Here is a 21,479-nt window from a genome sequence, read left to right on the forward strand (position 1 = left end):
CTCTCTCTCTCTGTAGTGGTGGAAACTCAAATAGAAAACCATCTGTGTATTTGTCTTTATTAGTAACATGAACAAAGGATTTTGGGCCAGATCCACTCGGTACCCGCTGATAGATGTGTTCACCTGTTCTGGAGTGAACAAAACATCAAAGGTTGAACACAAAGGTAAAAGAAAGGTTACAAGAAGGAATATGGCCTCTCAGTAGATCATTAGTGAAGACAGGTGTGTGTGCGTGTATTTATTTAGGCCTGCTTTACTTACACAGATAGCAGACATAGTATTGTAACAGCTGCCCTATTCAGTTTTATTTTATTTATCATAAACATTAGAGCTTCCTATAACTTTGCTTCTACATCTGCATTGCTTGCCATTTGGGGGTTTAGGCTGGGTTTCTGTATAAGCACTTTGTGACCTGCTGCTGTAATAAAGGGCTTTATAAATACATTTGATTGATTGATTAGGAACTAGGATATAAGAAAGTGTTATTGTAGGCCTTATTGCACCCAACAGTACATCCCCTCTGTGTCACCAGCCTGGTTGTCACTCATCCTACCAATAGAAGTATTTGGCCCTCGCCCTCTGTCTGAGTATGACTGTCTGTGCTCAACTAGCTGCAAGCACTCCCACAATAACAGTATTGACGTCACTAGCCATCGGTCCGCAAAACTGCGAGAGAGCGAGTGGCGATAGAAGGGAATAGCAAAGCCGCGCTGGGGGCGGCCATTTTAGGAGTATCACGGTTGCAGAATACATCTTCTGAAATTGTTTTTCTTGAGAGAGCTATATATTTTATTATAGGCGAGGATATAAGAAGGTTGTTTTTATTTTCCCGTGTTGTAATTCGAATTTGGGATGCAGATCAGAAGGTATAAACATTTTGCATCCGTTGTCGGACTGGTCCTCGGACTATTATGTGCGGTGGAGGCAGCTAAAGGTAAGCCAAAGACGAGGGTTTATCTCTGTGTTGTCTGTCTATATGTTCGGGCGAACGAACTCCTTTCATGTAAGGAAAATTAAGGCCAATGCTCCGTCTTGCCTACACATTGTTTATTATAAAAGGCTACAATTAATAACCCAGATGATGGCATTCCTAAGGGATGTATCTGGTCAACCTGACAAGGCTACTGATTGCCATAGCGGATGGATGTCGCTCACTACAAAGTAGACTATTCGTCCGTGTCAGTGCATAGCGCGACACTGTAGCTATTTGATCAAAAATGCAATCAAACCCAACTTAAATTCTATCAATTTTGCATCGTCACTGTAATTTTTTAATTAGTATCATGAAATGATGAGGGGCCATTATATCTGTATGGATGAACGAGGTTGTTTTCTGTTTCGCCCCTCTGCCAGACGTCAATGCTATTTTGGGTGCCCACCCATTGTAGGCCTATCTGCATAAATACAATTCAATTTGCAAACATACACGTTGGCATTATATATTTAATATAGCCCTTAACTTATTAGAGCCCATACTATGGTTAGCCTATAGGCTTTCCCTTGTCTGCTTCATTCACCTGTTTTTATTTTTCAGGGCCCGGTTTCCCAAAAGCATCTTAATTAAGGTTAAATTCATCGAATTTAGCTTTAAAATGCGTTTGGGATACCGGGCCAAGTAGGCTACGTAGCACTTGTGTAACATGGATAATGTTTAAAAAAGAATACAAATCTACTTTACCCCAAAGCCGTGATTTAAGTGCATGTTTAAATGCCTCAAACACATTGTAAGGGCAATTTTATTTAAATACAGATGTTTGATTTGGTAGCCTAATAGTTTTACCGACGCTGCGGGCGCACAAAGTCTGATCGTCGCCTGTTAACTACGCATTGCAGACCCTTCTCACAAGTACCATTTGTATCTGGGTTTAAAAATGAATGCGATATCACAGGCTTAGCAAAAGCCCTATTATACTGATAGTACAATGCTGCAGGTGCATCAGCGGTCCTCACTGAAATGCCAAAGATATGATGGACGGATTAGACACAAGAATAAATAGTTTGCCAACACTGAATGCCTTTGCTGCAGGGCAGTCCACGTCGCGCCAGCAGTTCAATATTGAAAGATGAAGACCTCTCAGTATCAATGTATAGAACATATCTATCTACCTTTATCCAGTGACCTCTCAATGTGAACGCTCCAGATGTAGCCTACTTTTCATGTTAAGGCAGGTGCTCAACATGCGCAGTTAGGCGCAACACTGGAGATTGAAATGTATCCTTTTTCCCCCACGGCACACCCATTTTCAAGATCAAAACGACAGGCTCCGAGTAATAGGAAAACGTTCATATTCGTCTTCATTTTTTTTTTAGCAAGGGTCATATCGATTTAAGATCCAAAGATGTCAAACAGTGAAGGCTCCACCAGCAACTCTGGTTCTTTGTGATAACTGTGTTGCCATGTCAGGCAGCTGAGGATGCTTGAGAAGAGGCCACCATTGAAAAGCAATAACCTCCTTTTCCGTGATCACATCAAATTGTAGCCTATCCATGTGGTGACTAAGTCATTTAATTACTCAGTCTAGACATGATTTGAATACCATGCAAATAACATAATAGCCTATATACAGTATTTGAGACAATAATGGATACATTAAGCTAAAGGCTAGTTTGTGCTTCACATTTTATTATTAGAAAAGACTAAAAGTAGTCTGTTTTTCTTCCATGATTATTGATTAGCCTATGTCTTATGATAAACATTGTAAACACTGTTTTTTCTTTTTTCTTCTTCTTTGGATTATGCTGTATAACGTTAGCCTATAGAGGACCTTCAGCCCAGTTCCAGGCAGTGTATGACTCTCTCTTTTGGCATTGTGTTTGGATAGTGCACCTGCTCACTTCCCAGATCTTATCAGGAAAGCGACTTGTGAAATCCACATCTTGCTGTGAGCTTATCTTTATTGTCTAAAGGTCAATTGCCTCTATGCAATGCATCAACAATAATTGTGTTCTGTTGCATGCTTGTGTGATGATGACAAGCTCAATTCTCACTGCAAAAGACCATGAAACAATTCACATTGCTCATTCAATTAATAGATTTGTTTTTTGATCACTCGTTTCAAAGGTGTTTCCATTGTGTTCACTTGAAGGTCCTTTCTTGAATTTTAGAAATATCCTCAGAAGTCTTTGTGTGGCCACTTTTTGAATGTACATTGACTTGTGAAAGTATTCACCCTCTTGGCATTTTACTAGTTTGTTGCCTTACAACCTGGAATTAAAATAGATTTTTGGGGGGTTTGTATCATTTGATTTCCACAACATGCCTACCACTTTGAAGATGCAAAATATTTTTTGTGAAACAATCAAGAAATAAGACAATTTTTTTTACTTGAGTGTGCGTACCTATTCACCCCCCCCCCCAAAGTCAATACTTTGTAGAGACACCTTTTGCAGCAATTACAGCTGCAATAATCTTGGGGTATGTCTCTATAAGCTTGGCACATCTAGTCACTGGGATTTTTGCCCATACTTCAAGGCAAAACTGCTCCAGCTCCTTCAAGTTGGATGGGTTCCGCTGGTATACAGCAATCTTTAAGTCATACCACAGATTTTCAATTGGATTGAGGTCTGGGCTTTGACTAGGCCATTCCAAGACATTTAAATGTTTCCCCTTAAACCACACGAGTGTTGCTTTAGCAGTATGCTTAGGGTCATTGTCCTGCTGGAAGGTGAACCTCCGTCCCAGTCTCAAATCTCTGGTTGACAAACAGGTTTCCCTCAAGAATTTCGCTCTATTTAGCGCCATCCATCATTCCTTCAATTCTGACCAGTTTCCCAGTCCCTGCCGATGGAAAAACATCCCCACAGCATGATGCTGCCACCACCATGCTTCACTGATGTGTTCTCGTGGTGATGAGGTGTTGGGTTTGCGCCAGACATAGCATTTTCCTTGATGGCCAAAAAGCTACATTTTAGTCTCATCTGACCAGAGTACCTTCTTCCATATGTTTGGGGAGTCTCCCACATGCCGTATGGCGAACACCAAACGTGTTTGTTTATTTATTTTCTTTAAGCAATTGCTTTTTTCTGACCACTCTTCCGTAAAGCCCAGCTCTGTGGAGTGTACGGCTTAAAGTGGTCCTATGGACAGATACTCCAATCTCCGCTGTGGAGCTTTGCAGCTCCTTCAGGGTTTGTCTCTTTGTTTCTTTGTCTCTTTGTTGCCACTCTGATTAATGCCCTCCTTGCCTGGTCTGTGAGTTTTGGAGGGCGGCCCTCTCTTGGCAGGTTTGTTGTGGTGCCATATTCTTTCCATTTTTTAATCATGGATTTAATGGTGCTCCGTGGGATGTTCAAAGTTTCAGATATTTTTTTATAACCCGACCCTGATCTGTACTTCTCCACAATTTTGTCCCTGACCTGTTTGGAGAGCTCCTTGGTCTTCATAATGTCGCTTGCTTGGTGGTGCCCCTTGCTTAGTGGTGTGGCAGACTCTGTGGCCTTTCAGAACAGGTGTGTGTGTATGTATATATATATATATGAGAGCATATGACAGATCATGTGGACTTTAACTAATTATGTGACTTCTGAAGGTAATTGGTTGCACCAGATCTTATTTTGGGGCTTCATAGCAAAGGGGGTGAATACATATGCACTCACAACTTTTCAGTTTTTTAAAATTTTGTATAATTTTTTGTAACAAATATTTTTTTAAATTTCACTTAACCAATTTGGACTATTTTGTGTATGTCCATTACATGAAATCCAAATAAAAATCTATGTTAAATTACAGGTTGTTATTCAACAAAATAGGAAAATGCCAAGGGGGATGAATACTTTTGCAAGGCACTGTATGGGTATGATGCATTGGCAGGGTATGGCAAGCATAGAGATCCAATGATGTCAGGCCTGGTACCTATTTAAAAAAAAATTGAACCTTTATTTAACTAGGCAAGTCAGTTAAAAACAAATTCTTGTTTACAATGATGGCCTACCCCGGCCAAACCCTAACCCGGATGATGCTGGGCCAATTGTGCGCTGCCCTATGGGACTCCCAATCATGGCCGGTTGTGATACAGCCTGGAATCAAACCAGGGTCTGTCGTGACGCCTCTCGCACTGAGATGCAGTGCCTTAGACTGCTGCGCCACTCGGGAGCCCAAGTAACCAGTTATGTTATTAATAAAGTAGGTTCACATATTCAGATGTGTCACTACTGTATGCAAAGAGAACACAAGGTACTGGCTTTTAAGGTCATCATTCATAAGATTATATGGACAAGGAGAACCTGATCCTACACCAGCACTCCACTCCTACTCAGGCTGTTATTGAATAGGGGGCCAGACACTACTCTATCTGCAAGCATCTCTTGGACTATCCTAATTTTAGGCGCATCCTTATTTTAAGTGGCCAAAATTAAGTTAGCATAAGCAAAGCATAGCCAGTCTGTCAGCCTGGGGGACAACAAGTGCCTCTTCCGCAAAAACATATTCTGTTCAAATTTCTGAGGCAATCCAGGAGTCTTGACTGGTCTTTCCTCAATCATTTGACTCAGCAAAATAGTTTATTCAAGGATTTTTACACTTACATGATTGGAATGAATCCTGCTTGGATGGGTTTAGATTATGATTGATAATGGCACATTCATACTGTGCGATGTTTCCTAGCTTTCTGATGTTACCACACAAAGTGTATCCAGCCAATGGTTCCCCTTATGCTTCCCAGTCAAATGCTTGGCCTGCCTGTGCAGAGCTCTGCACGATGATGCATGGGCCTCAGCCTCTATACACAGACAAAGAAAGCTGGCTGCTAGAATATCTCGGCAGCTCATTCATCATCCAATTAACAAATTGGGTTCCCAGCTTTCTGTTCAGTGGAGTTAACAAATGCACATATCATTATTATATTATAAATCATGTGCGAGTGTTCCCTAGCTGTCCAGGCCTGCTGCTTGCTTTGCTTGCTGTTCATGAGGGAGACGCATGTTGATTTAACTTATTGACGCCCACAGAATGTAGTCTACAGACCTAGCACTGATACAGAAGGTTGGTTTGATTACAAAGGGTAAGAGGGAAGACAAATTCCATGTTTTGTAAACGTGACAAATGTAAACCCTTGTATTTGTCACATAAAATGCATTTCCTATATTTTTTGAAGTTGTCTTTGAAATCAGTGGACAGGTGCACCTCAGAGGCCAGTTTGTTTTAAACACCAAATGCCGGTTAGCCCTTAGGTCTAAGTGTGCTAATAGTATTGGTCTTCTTATCACAAAATGACAAGCTAAAAGAGAACTGCAAAACGTCAGTGACAAACGAATGCATGATACACCAGGAATCTGTTGTCGTAAACCAATAACAAAAGGCACATTTTCCCCCGATAATATTGTTACATTTGTTGCATTCAGCACTAAAACCAGGATCCGGTTACATGCTTGTTTTCCTAGCAAACCAGATTTGTCTGGTATCGATGGCATTATGGGTCAAATTTGAAATATAAAGGAGAGAGAGATTTACTGTTATTCTACTCTATTAATGAGCACAGCTTTTTGTTCCTGTACTAGGCCTAGGCTGTAAGTTTAGTTGAATGTCATTGCTTTCAGCTGGGAAATGGTCAAGAAAATGCCACCAACCACTAAGTGATTTTGTTTGGTATATTTTGTGATTTTCTTCAAAATTCTATCCCTGTGACACAATTTCTTGTAAAGCCATCTATTATCAAACTACATTGTTGGAAGAATCCCTGTATTAGCCTACAGCTTAAAGTGCATGTTCATTGTATGTAAGCTATACAGATGGTGTATTGAATATGGTCACACCTCACCATTTTCTGTGGTTTCCATCACAGGAATATCTCCCTCAGATCACAACAAAACATTAGCCTTTTTTCCGTAAGATAATGATAATGCCTTGAATGGATTTGTGACCCCCTCCCTGCAAAACTATTCTTGCCCTATAATGAGGTGTCTGTCTCAAAGTGAACTCTTGAATCGTTGCCTCATTTATTCATAGAATTCACAGTGTAACAAAGAGCTTTTGGGCCCAGAGTCGGAATGAGAACGTCACAATGCTGTCACTGTTAAAAGCCCCCAAGAATACGCGGATAAGCTCATCTTCAGAAAGTGCATAGTTTGAGCGTTTCGATTTTCTACAGTGTGCCATTTTTTTGCCAGAGGAAAAGACAACCACTGACAACCAGCTTTAAGTAGGCCTGGTGGTGACTTTCTTTCGATTGGTCCCTTTGGCAGCTGAATTGAGTCAGTGACCTGTCAAGAATGGGTCATTCAATTGTGAATATTAAATTGTTCTTCGTCATACTCGGTCAGCTGGCCATGTTGTTGTGTCTAAATTCACAGAACATACAGCGGAACAGCTGATGCATAGATTAACATAAATATTGCAGTCTGGGAATGTATGAAATGTTGATTTCATTCAGATGATGTATTTGCCATGGTAAAGGCACAATCTGTAGCTTTGTCTACGAATTTGAGTGTTTACATTTCCCCATTCCCATCCCTCAGCTTTCCAAACAAAGTGACAGGATCAGGCTGTTGAAATTGCAGATGCTGCGTTCAAGAAATTTGGGTTCAGTTACAACACTTTTAGGCTACATCAGAATGACATTTGATCACAGTGCAGGAAATGGAGGGTTTTGGAATAAAACAAGCCAACAGAAACTCCTATGAAACCTATGGTATTGAAAAATATAATCAATGGATTTTCAGAATGAATTGCTGAATGCGTCAAATCTATTGACCGTAATGAAAACAAAAAATGACGCCTCCTGATCTTGTCACTAACAATCCTTAACTGTGTCCTAATGATGAAACATTTACAGTGCTTGGTAATGGTGAAACCACAACAAATTGCCATTTGTGGCCCTTGTAGCATAAACAGAGGTGTTTGGTTGTAATTTGAGCCATAAAGCAGAGGCACTGCCTTATCTGGTGTGGCATCTCTCGCCCTTCCCAGAGCTTCTTTGTTAGTAGGGAGAAATATAGCCCTCTGGAGCTTTATGTCTGAACACATGAATACCAGGAGCTGTCCTGGGAAACGGGTAACCAGAGAACCCATTTACCTGCTGCAGTCACACATCCACAGGTCTCACCGGCCTATGCAGTCCTGTACTGGGACTGGGGTGGACTCCTGCAAACTCTCACTCCCTCACTCTCACTGCATAGCCTCTTGTGTGTGTCTCTCTCGCTCTCAGAGAGGTGATTGAGTTACATTCAAGCCCTCAATGACCCCACTCTCCACCACCCACCTTCTCAGAGAATAATGGTCTGGCCTTGTTGCAAGGGTGGAGGGTGGATTGGTGGAGGGATGGGGGGGTGATTGATTGCTCGGTGGACAAACAAACGTCGTTTCGTGGTTGGGGCGCTTGATGAGAGGCTCTCCTGTGTTTTGCGTGAGCAGGGATATTTAGGGAGTGGTGCCATGAGACCTGGGTTTGCCCAGAGGGCTCTAGTGAAGACTACCACGGCTTCCCCAGAACAGTTGACGCTCTGTGGCGGAGGCGGCTTCTGTCAATAAGCACAGCAAACACAGAAGTGTGCCCCCAATGTTTTGGACTGTGGACAGATTGAGTCCATTGATTACCCCATGTCAATAGAATTCAAAGGTCCACCACTCCTCCGTGTTGTAGGTTAAGTCATGCCTCGACTTGAATTTGGATTAATTGAATACCATCACATTTCGTCAACCTTGTCTGACTGGTGTTTCCACTAGATATTTTTTTTACCTTAGGCATAACACTAAAGGCGTCAGCATGCTTCAGTTTGGCGAAACGAACAAGTGTGCTCCCGTACTCCCTTAAAAGACCTTGCTTGCTTGCTTGAAAAACAAGAAAAAAGCAGCAATAGTACTGTTTGTCCATTTTGAGACGCTGTAGCCAGTATACACTCCCTAAAAATAGTCATAATTAATCTATGACTCAAATGTCATTATAGATTTTTTTTTAGTCGTGATCTTAGTCGTGCAATTTTGAATCTGACTATAATGTTTGGTGCAGTATTCAAGTGAAAAAATGTGCATGAGGAGAAGTTGTCTTCTCGTTGAATGACTACAGGCATTTCATTGAAGAATCCCTACTGTTGACCAGTTGTCAACAAGGGTGCGTAGACTTCGGCTACCGACTTCCGCTTGCCTCAAGAAAAAATGTATTGTGCCCGAATCGCCGAAAAAACCCTTGTTGAAGTCAAAAACATCATAATATATGCACAAACTCTTCCGAACTGTTTTGGCCAAGAACCATGCGGGCGCATTTAGTCTTTGAAGCAACACACATAGGAGTCAGGGCTGGTGCAAAGGGGGTTATGTGGTTGTTTTTATTGAACATGCACCCGATTGCATCATCTCTATAAGCGTTCAACACGTACAATTTTTATAGAACCACTTGAGTCAAATACCGTGGAGTGCTCTAAGTTTGTGGGGAGAGCTGTTGGTTTCAATTGAGCTGGAATGCAAGGGAACTGCATTTCCTTTAAGATACAATTTGTTGGCCATCGGATTGCAGCATTCACTAATCGCTTCACCAACAACTACAACTGCCTAATTCAACTCCTGCCTGGTTCATTAGTACACAACAACCACAGAAGTTCCCATTACTAGCTGATATGAGTTCATCTGATCATCACAGATTGATCATCTGATATGGTGATGCCGCAGTCAGGAGAGCTGTGCTGTACTTCTCCTCTTAGGCCGTGGTGGCCCAGCGTTATCTTATCTGCTTAGGCCTTCTGTTGGGCCAATAGTAAAGGCTATGGACAATAGGCTAATGGACACGTGCAGAGCGCTTCAGCAGTGACTGAGATAATGGGAGTGCATCAGCTCCCTGTTTAGAGGTAGAGATGTCACGGTGGTAGCTAGCATGGTGATACTAGTTTGTGTAGAGTGTGTGTGGGCGTACCATTGTAATGCAGGATTACCAGGGGCTATAGTGGGCCTGTAATTCTCACAGGAAGTATTTGAGCACAGTTAAGAGGTCAAACCGTACTGGGATCTTTTCAATAAAGAGAATGCTGCTAAACAGGTCTGTGGTTTGGTGTGGTGCTTTTTGAATAGCCTAAGTTTTACTGCCCTGCCTCTTTTTGTACAGCACTTGTGTGTTGGGAACTACTAATATGTATACACATTTGGAGCAGCAACTGATGCCATTTTCCCAAATGTTATCATTCATAGGATCAGAAGCTATCATTTTACTGTAAAAACAGTAGCACTCCTTCTAAACAAACTGTGATTGTCAGCATGGTTGTAGCAAATGTGCTGAGAACTATGTTGCTTGACAAAGACTTGCTCTAGAATAATGCTCTGGTTCTGTTTAGACTACAGTAGGGCTGACCCCATTTAGTCGAGTGGTCGGTTGTTTGGTCGATAGGCTGTTGGTCGACCAATATATATATATATATTTTTTTTGCCGAGCAGTCGCAAATAGCTTGATGGCACATGAAACACCTGTCTGATTTGCGCCTGTCTCAGTGGGCTAATCCATTGCGGAGGCCGCAGGGATGGCACAGTCCAATAAGAAGGGGAGTGTGGCTATGATCCACAAGGCACTTCTCTCTCCAGAATGAGCTCTCTCCCACCATTTTGTGCGCATTTATTGTTTCATAACTTCATTGTGTGAATTGCTGATAGATGTATAAAATTGAGCACACCGCCATGCAATTTCTATAGACATTGGCAATAGAATGGCCGGTACTGAGGAGCTCAGTGACTTTCAACGTGGCCCCCTCATGGGATACCACCTTTCCAAGAAGTCAGTTCTCCAAATATCTGCCATGCTAGAGCTGCCCCGGTCAACTGTAAGTGCTGTTATTGTGAAGTGGAAACGTCTAAGTGCAGCAACGCCTCAGCCGCGAAGTGGTAGGCTACACAAGCTCACAGAACGGGACCGCCGAGAGCTGAAGTGCACAGCGCGTAAAAATCGTCTGTCCTCGGTTGCAACACTTAGTACCGAGTTCCAAACTGCCCCCAAAAGCAACGTCAGCACAATAACTGTTCGGCGGGAGCTTCATGAAATTGGTTTCCGTGGGCGAGCAGCCGCACACAAGGCTAAGATCACAATGCCAAGTGTTAGCTGGAGTGGTGTAAAGCTTGCCGCCATTGGACTCTGGAGCAGTGGAAACGCGTTCTCTGGAGTGATGAATCACTCATCACCATCTGGCAGTCTGACGGACAAATCTCGTTTGGCGGATGCCATGAGAACGCTACCTGCCCGAATGCATAGTGCCAACTGTAAAGTTAGGTGGATGAGGAATAATGGTCTGGGGCTAGGCCCCTTAGTGCCAGTGAAGGGAAATCTTAACGCTGCAACATACAATGACATTCTAGACAATACTGTGCTTCCAACTTTGTGGCGACAGTTTGGAGAAGGCCCTCTCCTGTTTCAGTATAACAATGTCCCCGTCCGTGCACAAAGCGAGGTCCATACAGAAATAGTTTGTTGAGATCGGCGTGGAAGAACTTGATTTGCCTGCACAAAGCCCTGACCTCAACCCCATTGAACACCTTCAGGATGAATTGGAATGCCAACTGCGAGCCAGGCCTAATCACCCAACATCAGTACCCGACCTCAGTACTGCTCTTGTGGCTGAATGGAAGCAAGTCCCTGCAGCAATTTTCCAATATCTAATGGAAAGCCTTCTCAGAAGAGTTGAGGCTGTTATAGCAGCAAAGCGGGGGCCAACTCCATATTATAGCCCATGATTTTGGAATGAGATGTTTGACAAGCAAGTGTCCACATACTTTTGGCCATGTGGTGTGTCACCAGTAGTACATTTACCATTTAATTCCCATAATTTCTAATATACAATGTTTGTTTGGTTATGGCAATTTCTGTTAGTGTGTTCAATATACTATTATTAGTCGTTTACAGTTCTCATTATTTGTGTGATCCACAGTAGGTTGGTGGCACCTTAATTGGGGAGGACGGGCTCGTGGTAATGGCTGGAATGGAATGAGTGGAATGGTTTTAAACACATGGTTGCCATTTAATTCACTCCGTTCCAGCCATTTATTAAGAAACGTCCTCCCCTCATCAGCCTCCAATGGGGTGGACAAGTTGTTTGCAGAGCTCACAACCTATGCTACACCTGTGAGTGACAAGTTTTGCTTTATTTCATTCCATTTACAAGTTTTGTCAATTTTAGGAAGTAAGGACGTGCACCTGATTACGCATAGAAGTAGGTCTAGGCTACCTGCCCTGCTCGCAAATGTATTCACTTCAAACAGGAGGTATACAAAGTCTGTTTTTACATCCATTGATGGTGACAATAGTTCCTCAATGTATTTGAAAAATATTTCCAGCTCACAGGGAAAAATGTCATGCTCTGATCCAGCGAAATGTCATAAAAAAACTGATTTACTTTTTATCTATTGCGCAAATAGCCTACATCTATGTCTGTCCCAAGCTCACTAGCACAGGAAACTCTGAGTGCCCTGAATATTTTATACAAATTTGCTAGCTCGAGCTTCGGGCCGAACCCAGTTGATACAATGTTTCAAGTTCGTTGCAGACGGGCCATGTGTAGCCAATGCAGGGTATGTATATAAATATAGGGTTACATACACTTAGGTCGGAGTCATTAAAACTCGTTTTTCAACCACTCCACAATTTTTTTGTTAACAAACTATAGTTTTGGCAAGTCGGTTAGGACATCTACTTTGTGCATGACAAGAAACGTTTCCAACAATTGTTTACAGACAGATTATTTCATTTATAATTCACTGTATCACAATTCCAGTGGGTCATAAGTTTACATACACTAAGTTGACTGTGCCTTTAAATAGCTTGGAAAATTCCAGAAAATGATGTCATGGCTTTAGAAGCTTCTGATAGGCTAATTGACATCATTTGAGTCAATTGGAGGTGTACCTGTGGATGTATTTCAAGGCCTACCTTCAAACTCAGTGCCTCTTTGCTTGACATCATGGGAAAATCAAAAGAAATCAGCCAAGACCTCAGAAAAAAAATTGTGGACCTCCACAAGTCTGGTTCATCTTTGGGAGCAATTTCCAAACGCCTGAAGGTACCATATTCATCTGTACAAACAATAGTATGCAAGTATAAACACCATGGGACCACGCAACCGTCATACCGCTCAGGAAGGAGACGCGTTCTGTCTCCTAGAGATGAACGTACTTTGGTGCGAAAAGTGCAAATCAATCCCAGAACAACAGCAAAGGACCTTGTGAAAATGCTGGAGGAAACAGGTACAAAAGTATTTTTTCTCCACAGTAAACCTGAAAGGCCGCTCAGCAAGGAAGAAGCCACTGCTCCAAAACTGCCATAAAAAAGCCAGACTACGGTTTGCAACAGCACATGGGGACAACGATCGTACTTTTTGGAGAAATGTCCTCTGGTCTGATGAAACAAAAATAGAGCTGTTTGGCCATAATGACCATCATTATTTTTAGAGGAAAAAGGGGAGGCTTGCAAGCCGAAGAACATCATCCCAACAGTGAAGCATGGGGGTGGCAGCATCATGTTGTGGGGTGCTTTGCTGCAGGAGGGACTGGTGCACTTCACAAAATAGATGGCATCATGAGGATGGACAATTATGTTGATATATTGAAGCAACATCTCAAGACATCAGTCAGGGAGTTAAAGCTTGGTCGCGAATGGGTCTTCCAAATGGACAATGACCCCAAGCATAGTTCCAAAGTTGTGGCAAAATGGCTTAAGGACAACAAAGTCAAGGTATTGGATTGACCATCACAAAGCCCTGACCTCAATCCTATAGAAAATGTGTGGGCAGAACTGAAAAAGTGTGTGCGAGCAAGGAGGCCTACAAACCTGACTCAGTTACACCAGCTCTGTCAGGAGGAATGGGCCAAAATTCACCCAACTTATTCTGAGAAGCTTGTGGAAGGCTACCCAAAATCTTTGACCCAAGTTCAACAATTTAAAGGCAATACTACCAAATACTAATTGAGTGTATGTAAACTTCTGACCCACTGGGAATGTGATGAAAGAAATAAAACCTGAAATAAATCATTCTCTCTACTATTATTCTGACATTTCACATTCTTAAAATAAAGTGGTGATCCTAACTGACGTAAGACAGGGAGTTTTTACTAGGATTAAATGTCAGGAATTGTGAAACTGAGTTTAAATGTATTTGGCTAAGGTGTATGTAAACTTCCGACTTCAACTGTGTGTGTGTGTGTGTGTGTGTGTGTGTGTGTGTGTGTGTATGTATATGTATATATATATATATATATATATAATTAAAAAAAAATTACCCCCTTTTTTCTCCCCAATTTTGTGATATCGTACGGACTCGGGTGAGGCAAAGGTCGAGAGCCATGCGTCCTCTGAAACACGACCCTGCGAAGCCGCACTGCTCGCTTAACCCGGAAGCCAGCCGCTCCAATGTGTCCCAATGTGTCGGGAAACACTGTACAGCTGGTGACCGAAGTCAGCGTGCATGCGCCCGGCACGCCACAAGGAGTCGCTAGAGCGTGATGGGACAAGGACATCCCGCTCCCCTAACCCGGACGACACTCGGCCAACTGTGCGCCGCTTCATGAGTCTCCCGGTTGCGGCTGTCTGTAACACAGCCTGGGATCGAACCCGAGTCTGTAGTGACGCCTCTAATAATGCAGTGCTTTAGAACGCTGCACCACTCAGGAGGCCCCAGGATATTTATTTTTATCAGGTTACTATCAGGCTGCAATGTTTTTATTTGTTGGCTTTATGTAGGCTATTTTTACATAGTTGGCAATGGTAACAGAAGATACTTGTAGATTTGTATAATTTTCATTTAGATTTAAATAGAATTTAGATTAACCACATGACAATGATTTTGGGATACAAAGACTATTATAAATGAAACTGTTCCAAAAAAATGTGCATATGAAAATCATAACTGGCATGCAGATTGGCAGAAATGGTAAGATAAATTGGCACTTGACATGAAAAAGGTTTCTGACCCCTGGTGTAGCCTATTACCGGCAACTTCAGGAGCATAACACCAGATCAGTGAAGTCTAGCAGAAGTGGGAGGTGGAGGGTCGGGAACAGTTAATAAAAAATAAAAAAATTCTGTTTAGGCTGTCCTGATCTCTGGCTCCCTCTAGTCATTTGTGTGTCTTAATTACTTAATCGAATGGTGTGCTTAAAGCATCAGACAAGCTCAGTGCACATAGTTAATTTTATTAAAACACAGAGGGTGTCAATATATGGAAAAATACACGTTTCTACCAATCGATTGGTCGAAAAAAAAACACGACTCGGTCGACTAAGATTGTTTTTATTCAGGGACAGCCCTAGACTGCAGTATAGAAATGTAGAGCATGTAGGCCCAGGAGCACATGTTATCCTAATAGTGACGGCGCTAGGGGGTATCAAGACTAGGGCTGGAAATTGCCAGGGGCATCACGATACGATATCCGTATACCTAGGTTCCGATTCTATATGTATTGTGATTTGATACTGCGATTAAATTGTGTTCCAAACATATTGTACACTACATATTGTACATCAAACCAGACAACAGAGCATGAGAAAATTTGTTTTAATCAGTCATGGAAGTTAAAGTGCAGAACTTTGAACACTATTTAAAAAGAAGATGGAGAACGAGCTATAGGATGGCGAAGATACAGCCGACCAGTGCTAGCTAACACTACCTAGCAAAATAATTGTTATATATTTAAGTAATATTGTACAAACAATATATTGCGGTATGTAACTGTATCGATAAAAACATATACAGTACCAGTCAAAAGCTTGGACACCTACTCATTCAAGGGTTTTTCTTTATTTTTACTATTTTCTACATTGTAGAATAATAGTGAAGACATCAAAACTATGAAATAACACATATGGAATCATGTAGTGACCAAAAAAGTGTTAAACAAATCAAACTATAGTTGAGAGTCTTCAAAGTAGCCACCCTTTACCTTGATGACAGCTATGCACACTCCTGTCATTCTCTCAACCAGCTTTACCTGGAATGCTTTTCCAACAGTCTTGAAGGAGTTCCCACATATGCTGAGCACGTGTTGGCTGCTTTTCCTTCACTCTGCGGTCCAACTCATCCCAAACCATCTCAATTGGGTTGAGTTCCGGTGATTGTGGAGGCCAGGTCAACTGATGCGGCACTCCATCACTCTCCTTGGTCAAATAGCCCTTACACAGCCAGGAGGGATGTTTCGGTTATTGTCCTGTTGAAAAAGCAAGCAAGTCTCTTGTTCTTATTGGTGTCCTTTAGTAGTGGTTTCTTTGCAGCAATTCGACCATGAAGGCCTGATTTACGCAGTCTCCTCTGAACAGTTGATGTTGAGATGTGTCTGTTACTTGAACTCTGTGAAGCATTTATTCGGTCTGGAATTTCTGAGGCTGGTAACTCTATAATGAAAATATCCTCTGCAGCAGAGGTAACTCTGGGTCTTCCTTTCCTGTGGCGGTCCTCATGAGAGCCAGTTTCATCATAGCGCTTCATGGTTTTTGCCACTGCACTTGAAGAAACGTTCTTGAAATTTTCGGGATTGACTGACCTTCATGTCTTAAAGTAATGATGGACTGTTGTTTCTCTTTGCTTATTTGAGCTGTTCTTGCCATAATATGGACTTGGTCTTTTACCAAATAGGGCGATCTTCTGTATACCACCCCTACCTTGTCATAACACAACTGATTGGCTCAAATGCATTAAGAATGAAAGAAATTCCAAATTATCTTTTAACAAGGCACACCTGTTAATTGAAATGCATTCCAGGTGACTACCTCATAAAGCTGGTTGAAAAAATGCAAGAGTGTGCAAAGCTGTCATCAAGGCAAAGGGTGGCTACTTTGAAGAATCTCAAATACATAAAATATATTTGATTTTTAAAACACTTTTTCTGGTTAGTACATGATTCCATATGTGTTATTTCATAGTTTTGATGTCTTCACAATTATTCTACAATGTAGAAAATATTAAAATAAAGAAAAACCCTTGAATGAGTAGGTGTGTCCAACTGCAAAATATGTAGAATTGTAGGAAATGTGCTTTAAAATAGCTATATTTTCTCTCAGCTCCATGGAGAAATGTGTAGAATTGCAGTAAATTGGCTTAAAAATAAAAAACTGGCTTTACAACTCAAAGATAGGGGGCTTCAAATTAGTCTCTAAAATGGCTATTGTGGAGCATAATGTAGGCCTACCAATAGAACAAATCTGTTATGCTCAATAGCCTATTGGCTTCTGTCTAAAACTGGAAGCTGGATAGCCGTGCCTCCTCATCAGCCTGAATCTCTTAGATTTGGGTGGTTGAAAAATTCTGTTGATTTGACATATCATCGGACTATGTAAAACTTGATTTTAGCTATCCCCTGATCCAGAGTCATACCTTTTTTAAATTGCTATCCAATTTGGTAACTCAGGATATGTGGGTATCTGATACTAGATCTGCTTTAAGGGCCATCTGTACTGACTCAAGCCCTATCTTTTCAAAATTGTTCATCTTGACTTGTTGAAGATGTTGGCTAACGAGCTAGCTCTGAAAAGCGTATTCCCTCAGGTGATTGAAAGACCGCTCGTGGGCTATCCCTGCACTACAAAAAAATCACAAACTCAGTTTGTTGCATTGAAAAGGGGCTAATTTTATAATGTTGATTTGATCACAGAAAAAACATTGATCTATATAGTGCAAACTAATGGGGCGATCTCAGTGAAGTTCTCAATCTCTTGTGTCACTGCGCGGCATGGCATTTCTGTGTGGCAGTCCTGGAGGAGGTGTGCAGCTTAGAGATAATGTTGCTTGTCAGAACAGGCAATGAAACCTGCATAGGAAGGGAAATGCCTCGGCTATCTAACATAGAGCCTTCACTCCTTTGTTTAGGGGTCTTGCTAGTTGCTGAACTTGTGAGCGAATGAAGCAGGGCTCTTTTGTCAATTCATCTCACCTTGATTCCTCGCATAATCTCATCTCTCATCAACTCCTTCTAAAAACACATTGGAGAAGAACTCATTAGGCGAGGGACCTTCTCCTCCAATACTGTTGGGAGGGAGGCGAGGAGATAGGATGCAAGAAGACCAATAGAGATTAGCCCAGGAGCATCCCATTATAGGATTAGGCCTAGATGTCTGTAGGTTTAATGTACATGATGGGTAACAGGATTGCATACCAGGTACAGTAGTGTCCTGTGCACTGCATATGCAAGTGTGTATGTCCACTGCAGGCTCTACATATGGTTGATATCACACATAACAGGTGGGCTGGGGCGGCTTTAAAGTGGATTCATCCTAAGGGATCTCTATGTCCACAAGGACAAGCCGCATTGGCTCACAGAATGCTCTAAGGTTAGTGGACTGTTTTCCCACTGTTATTGCCTTGTCTGGAAGTGGCTGTGCTATTTCAAATTCAAGTTTATTGGTTGCGTACACAGATTTGTGCATATTATCGCAGGTGCAGTGAAATGCTTTCTAGGGCAAATACGTTGTGCTCCAGTGTGCACTGGAATGCTGAAGCAAGCAAATTGATTTGTCTTTGTGACACAGAAGGCCACATCAAGCCGTTTGGATCTGAATTCCTCCTCGCTCTTGGCTTCGAGTTAGTTAACCCCTACACATGCACATCATACACATATCTAAATGATTCTAAGCCATCCACATCTCCTTACCCCCATTTTATTATCTTATCTGTCTGGCTCCATGAATAGGGCCTAGACCCATTAGTTTGACTTAATTAGCCTCAATTGCATTGTCTTTGTCTTGCCAAGCACTTAGAGAAGTCTGTCTAACAGTAAGACGATATGCTTTGGTCATGGGTTCCGCTTGTTCTCAGTTTTTTGGGGGAATAGCAGATTTAGAAAAATGCTGAGTAGATCATGGGTTAAAGTTTTTATACCAGTGGAGGCTCCTCGGAGGAAACTCCTTTTCTCTCTCAATATATAAAATAGGTGTGTGTGTTTTATTTTATTTATTTTTATATATATATATATATATATATATATATATATATATATATATATATATATATATATATATATATATATATACACACACAACTATATACATACATACAGTGCATTCGTGAAAGTATTCATACCCCTTGACTTTTTCAAAAAATAATTACGTTACAGCCTTATTCTAAAATTGATTAAATAAACAACTGTCCTCATCAATCTATACACAATACCCCTAATGCCGAAGAGAACAGAAGGTTTTTAGTATGCTGACCCTTTGCTATAAGACTAGAAAAACTAGAAATTGAGCTCCAGGGCCTCCTGTTACCATTGCTTTTATTTTTATTTAACTAGGCAAGTCAGTTAAGAACAAATTCTTATTTTCAATGACGGCCTAGGAACATTGGGTTAACTGCCTTGTTCGGGGCAGGACGACAGATTTTACCTTGTCAGCTCGGGGATTCGATCTTGCAACCTTTCGGTTACTAGTCCAATGCTCTACCACTCGGCTACCTGCCGCCCAATTGTTCATCCTTGAGATGTTTCTTAAACTTGATTAGTCCACCTGTGGTAAAATCAATTGATTGGACATAATTTGAAAGGTACATACCTGTCTATATAAGGTCCCATAGTTGACAGTGCATGTCAGAGCAAAAACCAAGCCATGAGGTCGAAGGAATTGTCCGTTGAGCTCCGAGACAGGATTGTGTCGAGGCACCGATCTGGTAAAGATTACCACAAGATATCTGCAGCATTGAAGATCCCCAAGAACACCGTGGCCTCCATCATTCTTAAATGGAAGAAGTTTGGAACCGCAAAGATTCTTCCTAGAGCTGGCCGCCCGGCCAAACTGAGCAATCAAGGGAGCCTTGGTCAGGAAGGTGACCAAGAAACCGATGGTCACTCAGACAGCGCTCCAGAGTACCTCTGTGGAGAAGGGAGAACCTTCCAAAAGGACATCCATCTCTGCAGCACTCCACCAATCAGGCCTTTATGGTGGAGTAGCCAGACGGAAGCCACCCCTCAGTAAAAGGCACATGACAGCCTGCTTAGAGTTTGCCAAAAGGCACCTAGAGGACTGTCAGACCATGAGAAACAAGATTCTCTGGTCTGATGAAACCAAGATTGAACTCTTTGACCTGAATGCCAAGCGTCACGTCTGGAGGAAACCAGGCACCATCCCTACGGTGAAGCATGGTGGTGGCAGCAGGGACTGGGAGACTAGTCCGGATCGAGGGAAAGATTAAGTACAGAGAGCTCCTTGATGAAAACCTGCAACAGAGCGCTCAGGACCTCAGACTGGTGCGAAGGTTCATCTTCCAACAGGACAACGACCCTAAGCACACAGCCAAGAGGATCAGCAGAGAAGAATGGTAAAAACTCCTCAAATACAGGTGTGCCAAGCTTGTAGCGTCATACGCAAGAAGAGTCGAGGCTGTAATCGCTGCCAAAGATGCCTCAACAAAGTACTGAGTAAAGGGTCTGAATACTTATGTAAATGTGATATTTCTGTTTTTTATTTTTAATACATTTGCAAAAGTTAATAAAAAACAGTTTTTGCTTTGTCATTATAGGTTATTGTGTGTAGATTGATGAAGGGGAAAAAAACTATTAAATCCATTTTAGAATAAGGCTGTACTTAGGGATGCACCGATATTACATTTTTGACAAATACCGATATCTGACATTCTCCTTGTAAAAAAAAAAACACGATACCGATATTAAACATTTTTGCGGCCTTTTAAGCATTCTAGTACAGTTATTTGGGCTTCCGAGTGGCACAGCGTTCTAAGGCACTGCATCTCAGTGCAAGAGCCGTCACTTCAGTCCCTGGTTCAAATCGAGGCTGTATCACATCCAGCAGTGATTGGGCGGCGCACAATTGGCCCACCGTTGGCCAGGGTAGGCCGTCATTGTAAACTGAGAATTTGTTCTTAACTGACTTGCCTAGTTAACTTCTTTGGGATAGGTGGGACGGTAGTGTCCTACCTGGCCAACATCCGGTGAAATGACAGAGCGCCAAATTCAAATTAAATTACAGAAATATTAAACTTTCATGAAATCACAAGTACAATACAAAAAAATAAAGATTAAATTGTTGTTAATCCAGCCAAGGTGTCAGATTTCAAAAAGGCTTTACGGCGAAAGCAAACCATGCGATTATCTGAGGACAGAGCCCCATCATACAAAAGCATAACAAATCATTTTCAACCAGGGAGTCAGAAATAGCGATATAATATATGCCTTACCTTTGAAGATCTTCTTCTGTTGGCACTCCAAAAGGTCCCAGTTACATTACAAATGGTCCTTTTGTTCGATAATGTTCTTCTTTATATCCATAAAAACTCAGTTTAGCTGGTGCGTTTCAGTCAATTATCCACTCGTTTTCCCTCTGTCAAAATGCATACAAAATGAATCCCAAACGTAACCAATAAACTTATCCAAACAAGTCAATCAACGTTTATAATCAAACATTAGGTACCCTAATACGCAAATAAACAATAAAATTTAAGATGGAGAATCGTTGTCTTTACCGGAGATAAACAAAAAGAACGCGCTATCTCGGCCATGCGCTTGGAAACACTACAGCCAAAATGGGAGCCCTTAGAAAAACGACTGCTTCTCCCTCATTTTTCCAAAAACCAGCCTGAAACTCTTTC

The 21,479-nt window shown here is 41.7% G+C and overlaps 1 protein-coding gene across 1 annotated transcript in view; it reads left to right on the forward strand.

Moving 5' to 3' along the window:
- Positions 1–662: 662 nt before the first annotated feature.
- clstn1 (calsyntenin 1) overlaps positions 663–21,479 on the forward strand; it is a 71,357-nt gene continuing 50,540 nt past the window's right edge. The window contains exon 1 of the mRNA XM_039008261.1: positions 663–934. Coding sequence (XP_038864189.1) covers positions 853–934 — 82 coding nt within the window. The 5' untranslated portion in view covers positions 663–852. The remainder of the gene's footprint in view (positions 935–21,479) is intronic.

Source organism: Salvelinus namaycush, chromosome 14 (assembly GCF_016432855.1).
Source record: "Salvelinus namaycush isolate Seneca chromosome 14, SaNama_1.0, whole genome shotgun sequence".
NCBI classification, from domain to species: domain Eukaryota; kingdom Metazoa; phylum Chordata; class Actinopteri; order Salmoniformes; family Salmonidae; genus Salvelinus; species Salvelinus namaycush.